The following is a 16,004-nucleotide window of genomic DNA, read 5'->3' on the forward strand; positions in this document are numbered from 1 at the left end:
ACTTACCAACCAAAAAGAGTCCAGGACCAGATGGATTCACAGCTGAATTCTACCAGAGGTACAAGGAGGAACTGGTACCATTCCTTCTGAAACTATTCCAATCAATAGAAAAAGAGGGAATCCTCCCTAACTCATTTTATGAGGCCAGCATCATCCTGATACCAAAGCTGGGCAGAGACACAACCAAAAAAGAGAATTTTAGACCAATGTCCTTGATGAACATTGATGCAAAAATCCTCAATAAAATACTGGCAAACCGAATCCAGCAGCACATCAAAAAGCTTATCCACCATGATCAAGTGGGCTTCATCCCTGGGATGCAAGGCTGGTTCAATATATGCAAATCAATAAATGTAATCCGGCATATAAATGGAACCAAAGACAAAAACCACATGATTATCTCAATAGATACAGAAAAGGCCTTTGACAAAATTCAACAACCTTCATGCTAAAAACTCTCAATAAATTAGGTATTGATGGGACATATCTCAAAATAATAAGAGCTATCTATGACAAACTCACAGCCAATATCATACTGAATGGGCAAAAACTGGAAGCATTCCCTTTGAAAACTGGCACAAGACAGGGATGCCCTCTCTCACCACTCCTATTCAAAATAGTGTTGGTGGTTCTGGCCAGGGCAATTAGGCAGGAGAAGGAAATAAAGGGTATTCAATTAGGAAAAGAGGAAGTCAAATTATCCCTGTTTGCAGATGACATGATTGTATTTCTAGAAAACCCCATTGTCTCAGCCCAAAATCTCCTTAAGCTGATAAGCAACTTCAGCAAAGTCTCAGGATACAAAATCAATGTGCAAAAATCACAAGCATTCTTATATATCAGTAACAGACAAACAGAGAGCCAAATCATGAGTGAACTCCCATTCACAATTGCTTCAAAGAGAATAAAATACCTAGGAATCCAACTTACAAGGGATGTGAAGGACCTCTTCAAGGAGAACTACAAACCACTGCTCAATGAAATAAAAGAGGATACAAAGAAATGGAAGAACATTCCATGCTCATGGGTAGGAAGAATCAATATCATGAAAACAGCCATGCTGCCCAAGGTAATTTATAGATTCGATGCCATCCCCATCAAGCTACCAATGACTTTCTTCACAGAATTGGAAACAACTACTTTAAAGTTCATATGGAACCAAAAAAGAGCCCGCATCGCCAAGTCAATCCTAAGCCAAAAGAACAAAGCTGGAGGCATCACGCTACCTGACTTCAAACTATACTACAAGGTTACAGTAACCAAAACAGCATGGTACTGGTACCAAAACAGAGATATAGATCAATGGAACAGAACAGAGCCCTCAGAAATAACGCTGCATATCTACAACTATCTGATCTTTGACAAACCTGAGAAAAACAAGCAATGGAGAAAGAATTCCCTATTTTATAAATGGTGCTGGGAAAACTGGCTAGCCATATGTAGAAAGCTGAAACTGGATCCCTTCCTTACACCTTATACAAAAATTAATTCAAGATGGATTAAAGACTTAAACATTAGACCTGAAACCATAAAAACCCTAGAAGAAAACCTAGGCATTACCATTCAGGACATAGGCATGGGCAAGGACTTCATGTCTAAAACACCAAAAGCAATGGCAACAAAAGACAAAATTGACAAATGGGATCTCATTAAACTAAAGAGCTTCTGCACAGCAAAAGAAACTACCATCAGAGTGAACAGGCAACCTACAAAATAGGAGAAAATTTTCGCAACTTACTCATCTGACAAAGGGCTAATATCCAGAATCTACAATGAACTCAAACAAATTTACAAGAAAAAAACAAACAACCCCATCAAAAAGTGGGCGAAGGATATGAACAGACACTTCTCAAAAGAAGACATTTATGCAGCCAAAAGACACATGTAAAAATGCTCATCATCACTGGCCATCAGAGAAATGCAAATCAAAACCACAATGAGATACCATCTCACACCAGGTAGAATGGCAATCATTAAAAAGTCAGGAAACAACAGGTGCTGGAGAGGATGTGGAGAAATAGGAACACTTTTACACTGTTGGTGGGACTGTAAACTAGTTCAACCATTGTGGAAGTCAGTGTGGCGATTCTTCAGGCATCTAGAACTAGAAATACCATTTGACCCAGCCATCCCATTACTGGGTATATACCCAAAGGACTATAAATCATGCTGCTATAAAGACACATGCACACATATGTTTATTGCAGCACTATTCACAATAGCAAAGACTTGGAACCCACCCAAATGTCCAATAATGATAGACTGGATTAAGAAAATGTGGCACATATACACCATGGAATACTATGCAGCCATAAAAAATGATGAGTTCATGTCCTTTGTAGGGACATGGATGAAATTGGAACTCATCATTCTCAGTAAACTATCGCAAGGACAAAAAACCAAACACCGCATGTTCTCACTCATAGGTGGGAATTGAACAATGAGAACACATGGACACAGGAAGGGGAACATCACACTCTGGGGACTGTTGTGGGGTGGGGGGAGTGGGGAGGGATAGCATTAGGAGCTATACCTAATGCTAAATGACAAGTTAATGGGTGCAGCACACCAGCATGGCACATGTATACATATGTAACTAACCTGCACATTGTGCACATGTACCCTAAAACTTAAAGTATAATAATAATAAAATTTAAAAAAATAAATAAAAATAAAAATCAGCTTAGAAATTGTTCCAGAAGTTAATGTCTTCATTTATAAAGGAAGACAGTGAGTGGCCTAGAGAATTGGGTGACTAGACTGCACAGCTAGCTAGGAGCAAAGCCTGAATGAGAATCAATCTGAACCCCCCCTCCATGTAATGCCATTTAGTGGTTAAGATAGATACTTAACATCTGTGCCTCAGTTTCTTCAACTGTGAAACAGGAGTTATATTGCATACCTCATATGATTGTGTAAATAACATTAAAAAATAGATATCAAGTGCTTGGCATAAATTTTTTTTCTTTTTTTTTTTTTTTGAAACGGAGTCTTGCTCTGTCACCCAGGCTGGAGTGCAGTGGCGTGATCTCAGGTCACTGCAGTGGCACGATCTTGGCTCACTGCAGCCTCCACCTCCTGGGTTCAAGCAATTCTCCTGCCTCAGCCTCCCGAGTAGCTGGGACTACAGGCACACGCCGCCATGCCCGGCTTATTTTTGTATTTTTAGTAGAGACGGGGTTTCACCATATTGGCCAGGATGGTCTTGATCTCCTGCCCTCGTGATCCACTGGCCTCGGCCTCCCAAAGTGTTGGGATTACAGGCGTGAGCCACGGCGCCCAGCTGTTTTTTTTTTTTTTTTTTTTTTTTAATACTAAGTCTGGCAAGGATATGGAGCAGCTAAGACTGTCATACACTGCTGGTGGGAATGCAAAATGGAACATCTGCTTTGGAAAACAGTTGAGTGGTTTCTTCACACTTGATCTTCACCAAACGGCTGAGAAGCAATAAGCAGTTTCTTATAAAGTTAAATATACACTTACCATACAACCCAGAAATTCCACTCCTAGGTATTTATCCAAGTCAAGTGAAAATATATGTCCACACAAAAACCTACATATGAATACATATAGCAACTTTATTCACGATCTTCAAAAACTAGGAACAACCCAAATATTGGTCAGCTATGAATGCATAAACCAACTGCAGCACATCCGTACAGTGAAACACTGATCAGCAATAAAAGGAACAAATTATAATACACACAGCAGTTTAGATGAATCTCAAAGATGCTATGTTAAGTGAAAGGCACCAGTTCTTTAAAAGCTACATTCTGAATGATTCCATTCATATGACATTCTGGAAAAGGCAAAACTGAAGGAACAAAAACAGGTCAGTTATCACCAAGGGGTGGAGGGAGGACTTGGTTACAAAAGGATATGAGGGAATTCTGGAGTGTGATGAAATTGCTCTGTATCTCAGTTGAAGTGTGAGTTAGATGGCTGAATGAGTTTATCAAAACTCATAGAGCTGTACATTCAAAAGAAGAAATTTTGTTATATATATTTTTTATCAATTTAAAAAATATATAAAAAATAAAAGAGGGAATCCCAAAGATGAAATAAAAACAAAACATTCCTGGGACTTAACAGACTCTTTGAAAAACAAGTTTTCTTCTATTTTCCCCTCCTTTCCCTGAGCAAGAATTACTCATGATTGAAAGCCCTTAAAAAGAATTTGCTTACTCAGATATTATTTTTAAAAGGAGTGAAATTCATGACTCACAAAGTGTCTATTTTCTTCTGGCTTTTAAGTCATTTTTTACTTCATTTTTTCAACAAATAATTATCGATCACCTATAAGCAAAGAATATCTTCCTGAGCTCTCACTTGTAATTGAATCTGAACATTTAGAGCTGAAGGAATCCTTAGAAATCAGTCTACATTGCAGATGAAGTAACTGAGGCTCTGAAAAGTGAAAGTCACTCACCCAGTGCCACCCAGAAAGTTGGTGGCGGAATCCCAGCCAGCACTTAGAGTGTCTAACGGGGCTTTGGTCTTTTCACCGTGCTCATCTTTGCAGCCCCTGAACCTTATCCTAAGAAGCTAACAGCTGCTTTGAGAAGTGATTTCTTCAGCTGTGTGAATGTACCCTTCACTGGTGGGATTTATAAAGTGTGATGGTGGGGGTACAGGGAAATATTTGGGACAAAGCATTGTATTCTGAGCTTCTGGAAACTCACTTCACAAGCTGCTTCCCTTCCCTAAAAGGAGTCCTTGTTTCTTACAGTAAACAGGAACAATAGGAACAGATTGCATGGAAGAATCATTAGTAGGCACCTGGAAGTGGCAAGATCCCTCTCCTGTTACTATCAAGGCTTTGTTTTTGCCCAAGAGCAGTAAGAACCTTCTTGAACTGGTGTAGGTGGAGCTCTCTAATAATACCCCAAGATAATGAAAGACACTACTCCTGAAGTCATCCTTTAGGCTAATACATAAAAGGATGGATGACCAGAGGGTAAGAGCTGGTAAATCCCAAAGGCATGAGCAATGCAAATTGAGGGACATTCTAGCATCCAGATCATTGAAGGAAACTAAAGAGACATGACAAGTAAATGGAACTCATGATTATTTTGAATGCTTTGTTATCAGGCAGTGTTATTGGACAATTGGGGGAAATCTGAATGTTTCCATATACAAGATAACAGAATCAGATCTATTAATGTGAATTTCCTGATTTTGGTGGCAGTTTTGTGGTTATGTAGAAGTGTTTTTATTCGTAGAAAATACACACAAAGTATGAGTGGGGGACATTGGGGTAGCAACTTATTCTCAAAAGACTCAGGGACAAAATAGTTCTTTATACTATTCCTGTAACTTTTCTGTAAGTATGGGATTCAAAATTAAAATAATATTTAAAATATGAGGACATTTTAGATATTATCCTTATAAAACTAAGCAGCTATGGCTGTATTCTTTAGAGCCCTTATTAGATAGAGATAAATAATTAGAGGGTACACAGCATAGTCTATAATTGATGGGCAAATAAGTAGATGTGATAAAATGTATTTTTTATAAATGAAAGGTAAGCACAGGAAGAGGTAATAAAGGAATTTGGAGGATGAGAGATTGAGTTTGGAGGAAATGGGCAGGGGAGAGAAGAAGAGCTTTCTTGGTGTTTAATAGTTTTTCACCAGTAAGGGAGTCAGCCAAACACGTATTCGGGATGTGACCCCAAGCAGTTCAAATTTTGGAACATTAGGGAACCTTCCTTCAGGACTCCTGTGTCAAGGGACCATTATCCAGCCCAACGAGCACTGTCCTGAGAGTCCTGAAACCTGGACTCTAGTCCCCTATTTGTCCCCAACTGCCAATTCAATCTTGGGCAAAACAACCTGTAAATGAAGTATTTGGACTAAAATGATGTTTGACGATCCCTAAAAAACTTAAAAGGCTTTTGATTCTTGAACAAAATGATAAAATTTAGAAAGGAAATGCACCATAGAAAGAAATAGAAAACAATGAAAATATAAATTCTTTTTATTTGAGATACCCAACTAACTAAAGGAATAGTTCCTGCCACCCCATGTCCCTCTCTTTGAAAAAGGAAACATAGGAACTCTTTTAATTTGAACAGCACAGAGAATACTGCCCTCCCCTCTCACATCTTAGATAACAGCAAGAGAGTCCTCTTAAATTGAATTTTCTATTTATGAATCTAAAAATTCAAATGCATCATTGCAGAACTAATATAGTGTGTTTTCCAAATATCAGAATAAATTTACACGGCAATATTCCAAGACTAGAACACCTATAGCTTTTCTGTCAGCCTAAAATGAGTTTGTTTATGGGATGACTGATTTTGTTTTTGACCCGTAATTTATTTAGAATGTATTATTTTAAAATTTACTCACATGTGTAAATGTTTAATCTTTATTTTTATTACAGATTTCTAACAATTTTATTGTGGTCAGACACTAGATTTTATATGAAACCAATTATTCAGCATTTATTGAGGCTTAAATTGTCTAGCACATGGTCAGTTTTCGCAAATGTTACATGAGAGCCTAGGAAGAATGTCTTGCTCTATGTGTATCTATTAAGTTCAGCTTATTAAGTATGTTATTCAGATATTTTCTATCATTACTAATATTTTGAATGCTTCACTTATCAATAACTGAGCAAGGTATATTAAAATCCAACATTGTGAGAATATATCTGACAGTTTCTCTTTGTAGTCCTTTATGTATTTTGATTCTGTTTTATTAGATATATGCTCATTTATAATTCTTTTTCTTCTTTGTGAATTGAATTATTATGTAGTGACTTTCTTTATCTCTAATAATGCTTTTTTAACTTAAAATGTATTTTTATCATATTAATATGGCTACCCTAGATTTCTTTTGGTTATTATTTGCCTGGTAGCTTTGTCAAAAATTATTTTACTTTCAATCTTTCAATGCCGTCATGTTATGGGTATATTTCTTGTAACAACACCTAGCTGGATTTTGTTTTTTAGTCAGTGAGTCTAGTCCATTTACATTTACTATAATTATGAATGATGGTGGGTATTTAAGTCACAATTAATATAATCCTTTTAGAAATGGTTTTTAACAGTATATTAAACCAACATTTGCACTCAGGATCCTGCCCAGAGTGAACTGAGAAAGAGGGAAGTGCCATTGACAGAAAGAGGCCTTCAAGGCACGTGCTCTATCTGGGCACGCTGCAGGCTATGGAAGCCTCTACCAGTTCACCTGCCTGCTTCTGGAGAGAGAGCTGTTCTGTCTTTGCCCACCTGATTCAGAGACAGCCATTTGAAACACTACACATGGAGAATTTTAAACCTCTTTCTGTAAAATGTATCCTTAATGAAGATTCCGGATGCTTGTTAGCACCAAATGATTGTTGAAATGACAATATTAAAGGTAAAATACATTGTACCATTCCATTCCTGCAGTGACTCACACATATTTGATGTGCAGGGATTTCTTACATTCCACAAAATCATTTTCAGGGTTTCCTTAAACTATGCCTGTGTTCTCTTAAGGCTTTCTGGTAAACCAGGTTTTCATGATTATTTCTAAGAAATTACATGTTTTTCACTCCCACTGTGTCACTAGTCCCTGGTGTCTTTTTTTTTTTTTTTCAAATTCATCCAGAGAAGTTAAAAAATCTAAAATAGTATCTTAACCAACATAGAGCTACAAAATTGTTTGAGGCTTCCAGTTTAACAGAAATAGGATTGCTATGCAATTCACACTGAGAAAGCAACAATAACGTACATGATAGTAAAATAATACCTAGCATGATAAGAGGTGTGTGTGTGTATATGTATGCATGTATGTCTGTGTATGAAATCCCCACTTAAATATAGGAAACCGAAGACATAGAAAATTTAAGTATTTTACTCCATTCCAATACTATAACAAAATACTTCAGGCTGGCCAATTTATACACAATAGGAATTTTATGATAAATGACTTTTACCTCAATTTTTAAAAAAGAAAAAATATATGTATACAAAGAAGTGACCAGGGGAATTGGCCATATGAAAGTCATTGATACCATAGTGAGAGTAGTTTCAGGGAAAAAGAAAGGGCCAAGACTCAAGAGGAGTGGATTCAGAAAGAGTGTGCAGTAAAAAAGCAACAAACATAACTCTTTCAAGTTTTGTTGGGAATAGAGATCAAAGTGATGGGTTGAGAAGGGGATGAGCCTTGGGGGATGTGGAGGTTAAAGGAGGTTTCATTGTTTAGGAAAAGATATAGCAGGTCATGTGTGTACCCTAACAGGAATGATCCAGTAGAGGTAGAAAGTGATTGTGAGGTAAAGAGAGAAGATGACTGCAGGAGGGAATGTCACTGTGATGGTGACAGAGGCCAGGATCCAGAGCACTCAGATAGAGTTTTATCTTTGATAGGATCAGGGAGGATCCCTTAATTAGGCACAGAAGAGGAGGCCAAGTATATAGTTACTGATCCAAATAAGTGGGCAGTTTGAATACTGGGAAAATGGAATGTTTATGTGATTATTTTGGTTTTCCATTTGAGAAAACAGGTGAAGTCATTGGCTGAGAACTAGGGTGAGGGTCCAACCTTACATTCTCCTTCCACACTGCCCTAGTAGAGTATCTCTGTGAGGGCTTCACCCCAGCAGCAGGCTTCTGTCTGAACACCAGGCTTTTGCGTACATTCTCTGAAACCTAGGAAGATGCTTCCAAGCCACTTTCACTCTTGCATTCTGTGCACCTGCAGGCTTAACACCATGTAGAAGCTGCCAGAGTTTATGGCTTGCACCCTCTGGAGCTCTGGCCTAAGCTGGACCTCTTTGAACCAAGGCTGAAACCACAGCAGCTGGGATGTGAGGAGCAGTGTCCCGAGGCTGTGCAGGGCAGTGGGTCCCTGAGCCTGGCTCCTGAACCCATTCTTCCCTCCTAGGCCTCTGGGCCTGTCATGGGAGGGGCTGCCACAAATATCACTGAAATGCCTTTGAGGCCTCTTCCTCATTGTCTGGATATTTACACTTAACCCACTTTTAGGTATGCAAATATCTCTAGCAGGTGGTTGCTCCATAGCCTGCTTGAATTTCTCTCCCCCCAAAAAGCTTTTTCTTTCTTTGTCACATGGCTAGGCTGCAAATTTTCCAAACTTTTATGCTCTCCTTCCCTTTTAAATATAAATTCCAAATTTTGTCATTTCTTTGCTCTGATATCTGGACATAGGTTGTTAGAAGCAGCCAGGACACATCTTGAAGGCTTTGCTGCTTAGAAATTTCTTCCACCAGATACCCTCAATCATCACTTTGAAGTTCAAACTTCCACAGATCCCTAGGGCATAGATAGAATGCAGCTAAGCTCTTTGCTAAGGCATAACACCTGTGACCTTTGCTCCAGTTCCCAATAAGTTCCTCATTTCCATCTGACACCTTGTCAGCCTGGACTTCACTGTTCATATCACTATCAGCATTTTGGTCACAACCATTTAACCAGTCTCTAAGAAGTTCTAAACTTTTCCTCATCTTCCTGTCTTCTTCTGAGCCATCTGAATTCTTCCAATTTCTGCCCATTACCCAGGTTCCAAAGCTGCTTCCACACTTTCAGGAATCTTTATAGCAATGCCCCTCTCCTTGGTATCAATTTTTTGTATTAGGCTATTTGTTGCATTGCTATAAAGAAATATCTGAGACTGGGTAATTTATAAAGAAAGAAGTTTAATTGGTTTATGGTTTTCCAGCCTGTACAAGCATAGCACCAACATCTGCTTGGCTTCTGGGAAGGCCTCAGGGAGCTTTTACTCATGGCAGAAGGGGAAGTGGGAGCAGGCATGTAACATAGCAAAAGCAAGAGAGACAGTGGGGAGGGGAGAGGTGCCACACTTTAGAATAACCAGATCTTGTGAGAATTCATTCCCTATCACAAGGACAGCACCAAGCCATGAGGGAACAGCTCCCAAGACCCAAACACCTACCAGCAGGCCCCACCGCCAACAGTGGAGATTACAATTCAACATGAGATTTGCACAGGGACAGATATCCAAACTATATCAGTCCCTTATAATCCTTTTTTATTTCTGATGCATCTGTTGTAATGTCTCCACTTTTATTTCTGATTTGATTTATTATTTGCATCTTTTCTTTTTTTCATAGTTAGTCTAGCTAGGGCTTTGTCAATTGTGTTTTGTTTTTCAAATGACCAACTCTTGGTTTGATTAATTTTTTTCTATGTTTTTTATTCCCTATTTATTTTTATTCTGATCTTTTGCAAAAATAAATTAATGGGAGTACATAAAACTAAAAAGATTCTACACAGCAAAGGAAACAATTAACAAAGGAAAAGACAACCTACAGACTGGGAAAAAATATTTGCAAACCACATATCTAATAAGTGGTTAATATCCAAAATTTATAAAAACTCTTACAACTTAACTGCAAAAAACCAAATAACTCAATTTTTAAAATGGGCAGAGGACCTGAACAGATATCTCTCCAAAGATCACATAAAAATGGCCAACGGATATATGAAAAGGTGCTCAGGGTCACTAATCATTAGGAAAATGCAAATTAAAACCTATGAAATATCACCTCACACCCCTAAGAATGTCTGTTATCAAAAAGAAGAAATAACAAATGTTGGTGTGGAGAAAAGAGAACCCTAATATATACTGCTGGGGGACAGTAGACTGGTACAGCCACTATGGAAAACAATATAGAGGTTCCTAAAGAAATTAAAAGTATAACTACCAATGACCCAGCAATCCCTCTTCTGGGTATATACCCAAAGGAGAAGAAAATACCACCTCATAAAGATATCTCCCATGTTCATTCCAACATTGTTCACAATAGCCAAGATATGGAAACAATCTAAATGTCTATCAATGGAGAAGTGGATAAAGAAAGTGTGGCATATATATACAATGGAATATTATTCAGCCTTATAAAAGGATATCCTGTCATTTGCCATAACATGGATAGACCTGGAGGACATTATGCTAAGTGAAAAATAGCCAGACATAGGAATAAAAATATTGCATGACCTCAATTATATATGGAATATTTAAAAAAAAAAAGAGCTCAAGTACACAGAGATAGAGAATGAAACAATGGTTACCTCAGGCAGGGTTGGTAGGGGAGAGGAAATGAGGGAATGTAGGTCAAAGGATACAAAACAGTAGATACGTAGGATGGACAAGTCTAGAGATCTAATGTGCAATATGAGGACTGAAATTAATAAAATTGTATTGGGAATTTTTGTTAAATAAGTAGATTTTAGCTGTTCTTGTCATAAAAAAGTAACTATGTGAGGTCATAGATATGTTAATCTGCTTCACTATAGTAACCATTTTATTATCTATATGTATCCCAAAACATCATGTTGTAAACCTCAAATATACACAATAAAATTTAAAAATCAAAAATAAAATATTTTTTAAAAGAATAAAGGAAAACATTTGAAATAGTCATTTTGGGAGGAAAATAAACATACTGGGGAAATACGGTAAGATCATTGGGCAGTGCTGAGTGCCATTCTGAATCAAGATTATCATCTTAAATGAGAGACTTGGTATATTTGGATGCTTTTCTCCATAAATATTCTCTTGTTTGGGTACAGCCATGGAGTAGGTATACGACTGAGTTTAACCATTAGGTCTTTGCCAAACAAAGGGAAAGGGGTAGAAAAAGTCAAAGGTATTTGTGAGATAATGGTTATGATGATGGGCCATGAAATTAACTGTGAGGAGGTAGGTGGGGAGTGAGTATATGAGGTTACAAAAGAAGTGAGTAATTATTATCATGGGGGTAGAGTCGAAGTGAAGGGCACCAAGAAGTGGAAGATTAGCTGGTAAGTATGGTGGGAGGGCATTGAAGGGGTGATTAGAGAGTAGGAGGCTTGAAATCAATTTCAGAGGTCATGTAGTCATTGGCACTGATGAGGTCAATTGATATGATCATGGGAATGGGCAACTCAGGTAGGGTAAAAGAAATGATGGCTGAATGCGAGGCAGTTCAAAACCAGAGACAGCAAGAATACAGAAGTTAAGAATGATGATAGGAGTACAAGGTAGAAGAAAGAGTGGGCTAGTCACTGAAGTAATCAGTGTATGAAGAGAATGACCAGGGTTTGGTAGATGTCAGCAAAAGAAACACCTGGATTTTGGGGGGGTGACTGAGGTGACTAGGGATGTTAGGCATGCTGGAATCAGTCCTGACAATCTCATGACAGAAGGTGGGAAACTTATTGTGGAGCCTAGGGCTGCTGGTTTCTCCAGCATCTGGTGTTTTAAGATCAGCATTTGAGTCCAAACTCTACCACACTAACTGTGTGAGCTTGTGAAAGGCTACTAAAAACCTGCTTATTCTCATCTGTAAAATGAAGACAAATGTTCAATGAATTGCTTAGTTCATAAGGAGCATTTGAAATAATGAATGCAAAAGCACTTTGCAAGCTCTAAAGGGCTATAGAAATGTTAGTTAAAATTAAAAATTTATGTCTTGCATTGTCATGACCAGCCTTTAAACCAGAGCTAGAAGAATTACCTATTCATCTCTTTATAGGCCACAATACGTAACACATATCCTATGATTTAGAGATTACAAGCTTGAATAACACTGAACAATAAAAGTTTATAAAATGAATGAGTCTGTGACTAATGTCTCCAATGTTATTATCAACATTACCATCATTACTGTTAAGCATTAATGCTTCAAAAATTGTGAAAAAAGGCCGGACACGGTGGCTCACGCCTGTAATCCCAGCACTTTGGGAGGCCAAGGTGGGCCTGTAATGCCAGCACTTTGGGATCACCTGAGGTCAGGAATTCGAGACCAGCCTGGCCAACATGGTGAAATCCCATCTCTACCAAAATTACAAAAATTAGCCAGGCGTGGTGGCAGGCACCTGTAATCCCAGCTACTCGGGAGGCTGAGGCAGGAGAATTGCTTGAACCTGGGAGGCAGAGGATGCAGTGAGCTGAGATCACACCAGTGCAGAGACTTCGTCTCCAAAAAAAAAAAAATACACATCCTGGTTTTTCTTTTTACCAAATCCATTGAAATGAAGAAAAAGTAATATTTCTTCAAGTTAAAGTCACACAAATATTTATACACTTTGACCTAATAATCTCATTCCCATAACATTTTTATCATTTAATCAAGCACAACATATATTTACTCTTTCCTCTGTTCTTCAGAGAAAAGTGCAGAAACCATAAGTACACATATAAATTTTTAGAGTGAACACACACATAATAGCCCAACTCCTAAAAATTTGATGTCATAAAATATTCCCCTAAAATGAAAAAGCCTAATATCTAAAGATGAGGTATTCACACTATGTTATAGTGAAAAGGAGCAAAAAAAAAGCTCATTGTTTGGTGAAGGGAAAATGGAGTAAATATTGGCACATAAATTCAGTGGAACAATATGGAGCCATTAAAAACGACAACAGTGAAGAACCGCAAAACAAAATCCACCAGATTGAATGCCCTTGAGTTAAGTGGGTAGAAGAACTATGAGAAGGAGCCTGCTATAAGATGATAAAAGATAGGGGAGGTAGGTCAAAGACAGTCAGAAAATGCAGAGTACAGAGTGCTTGCAGGCCCCACAGAAAGACATTCACATTAAAACATTTAAAAATAATAAAGGAAGATAAAACATGGTATTGAAAAACAAAACATGTTATGGACCAAATGTTGCCCATAGGTCTTTAGTTTGTGACCCTTTCTGGAGATAGAGGAAAATAGTCAACGGTGAAATAAACATACTAGATATGGCAATATGATTATAACATAAAGATTATGTTGACATATGGACAAACACTGGAAGTGTGGAAAAAATGAATGTTGGCCTTGGTGGAAACTTGGCCAAATAACTTTACCCCTTTTAAGCCTCAGTTTCTTCATCTGTAAAATAGGGATTTAAAAAATTGCCTCCTTCATACCGCTGTTGTAAAGGTTAAGTGTGATTGAAAGGGCGAAGTGAGTAGAAAAGGACCTGGCAAGTGGCAAATAAAACTATTCTCCCCCTCATTTTCCTCCTCCTCCTCCTCATTATTATTTTGTTATTATTAACTATTTCTGCATTTTATATCCCACCATCCTGTTTCCCTTTGTTCTACTAACTCCAGCCACAATAGCTTTCTTGTTATTTTTCCAATATGTTTTAGCCTTAGGGCCCAAATTCTTTTGTCCCTAGTATTTGTCTTACTTCCTGAGAGCTTTTGCTCAAATGACACTTCCTCAGAAGGATTTTCCTGTCCGCCTCACCCTGCTTTTTCTTCATTGCACTTAGAACCATCTGATATCTTATGTGTATATGTGTATATATACATACGTTTATATAAACACATCTGTGTGTATATCTGTGTATTATATATATACACACACACAAGGGCAGGACTTTGCCTAACTTGTTTACTGCTATATTCCCAGTTCCTTGAAGGGTACCTGGCACATAATAGACATTGAGGCATTATTTGTTGAATACTGTCAAATGTTTAGGGTGGAGATATTGTGCCTTTTCTTCCCCCTTTTTTTCTAAATCCCAGAATGACAATGTTTGTAAAATCAATGATTTAAAAGCACATTTTCCTGCAGGTGATCTTAATGTGTAACTCTTTGTAATCTTTTGTAACTTTTTTGACAGATCAGCCATGCAGAAGCTGGGGACAGAAGTATTTGAAGAGGTCTATAATTACCTCACGAGAGCAAGGCATCAGAATGCTAGCGAAGCAGAGATCCACGAGTGTTTGGAAAAAGTGGTGCCTCGAGCCAGTGACTGTTTTGAAGTGGACCAGCTCCTGTACTTTGAAGAGCAGTTGCTGATCATGATGGGAAAAGAACCTACTCTCCAGAACCATCTCTAGGCAACTATCAAAAAGAAGCAGAAGTTCAAGTGGACAAATTTATGTGAAAATTCATTTAACATATGAGCTGAACTCTATTATGGGGAATGGATACAAAAGCAGAGCTCCCATCTTGACTTTCAATTCCTCATCAGAAGTACTAGCTTCTTTAGAGAGTAGTAAGCATGGCTGCCTATGCTTGGAGTCATAAGTGTTATTTGGACTATACCCTGAGATAAGCTTATAGATCAAGTTTGGCTCCCTTGAAAAGCATTTCTCTCATGTGCGCCCTCAGGGCTTCCAGCAGGATTGAGTCACCCTGACGATGACTGGGGAGAAGCCGTGTGCTCTTCATTATTTTTAGCTGGAGGACAGAGCTCAGTGCCTGACTGCCTAGGGTCTCGTGGACTGTGGGCAGCCTGCCAGTGAAGGTCACTGGACTCTAGCCTACAACATGCTGAGCTACAGCCCAGAAGCCAGACATGCCTGTCTTAGCTGACCTGTTTTTGGTCCACTTTTGCCCTTCCATGACTAACAAGGAAGATATGTGTGTATTTCATACACACACAAGGACCTGGATTAAAAATCCAACAAGTGATTCTCTTCTATGATTTATTTCAAACTCATCCATAGATAATTCAAGATTTGTATTCAAAATAAACATAGTTTTCACAGTTACAAAATAAATCACCTATTTTATCTTTTCCTTATGTAAAACTTTCTTATTGAATGTAACATATCCATCCTTTGATAATTATTACTTAGAGCCAGTAATATTTGGTTAGTTTGGTGCCTGTTGGGTACTAGTACTGTGCTTAGTAGTTTAAGGGCCTTCATTGGATCTTTTCACTAACTTGAGAGAGATAGAGTGAAAGAGAGAGAAAGAGAGAGAGAGAGACAACAGAGAAAGAGAGATGCTCAGGTTAGGTAATTTGCTTAGTCACTCAGCTGCAAGAAGCAGAGTTGGCATTTGAAACTAGGTCTGTCTCATTCCAGAATCCATACTCTTAACCAGTGTCTATCAGAATTTTCAACCATGGAACTATATTAGATTTGCTTGTGAAGCTTTTTAAACATAGACACATTTAAATATACTGTTAATGAAAAAATTATTCTGACGCTTATTGAAATGGCAAAAAGACTGTAATCAGGACTATTTTGATAGGTATCAACAATATTGCAATATGGGAGAGGCATTGGGCTCAACTCTGAAGTTTCTTTGCTG

At 38.0% G+C, this 16,004-nt stretch overlaps 1 protein-coding gene and 1 long non-coding RNA gene across 44 annotated transcripts in view; one reads left to right on the forward strand and one right to left on the reverse strand.

Annotated features, from left to right (window-relative positions):
- The window catches only part of NEK11 (NIMA related kinase 11), a 323,630-nt gene extending 308,146 nt beyond the window's left edge, over nucleotides 1-15,484 (forward strand). For all 43 annotated transcript variants that reach the window (XM_063807178.1, XM_063807173.1, XM_063807184.1 and 40 more), the window contains one exon: nucleotides 14,581-15,484. In XM_063807178.1, coding sequence (XP_063663248.1) covers nucleotides 14,581-14,800 — 220 coding nt within the window. In that variant the 3' untranslated portion in view covers nucleotides 14,801-15,484. The remainder of the gene's footprint in view (nucleotides 1-14,580) is intronic.
- Nucleotides 1-16,004, reverse strand: part of LOC107970768 (uncharacterized) — a 32,766-nt gene that overhangs the window by 6,052 nt on the left and 10,710 nt on the right. The gene's annotated exons all lie outside the window — the stretch shown is intronic.

The sequence above is a fragment of the Pan troglodytes genome, chromosome 2, assembly GCF_028858775.2.
Source record: "Pan troglodytes isolate AG18354 chromosome 2, NHGRI_mPanTro3-v2.0_pri, whole genome shotgun sequence".
Classification (NCBI taxonomy): Eukaryota; Metazoa; Chordata; class Mammalia; order Primates; family Hominidae; genus Pan; species Pan troglodytes.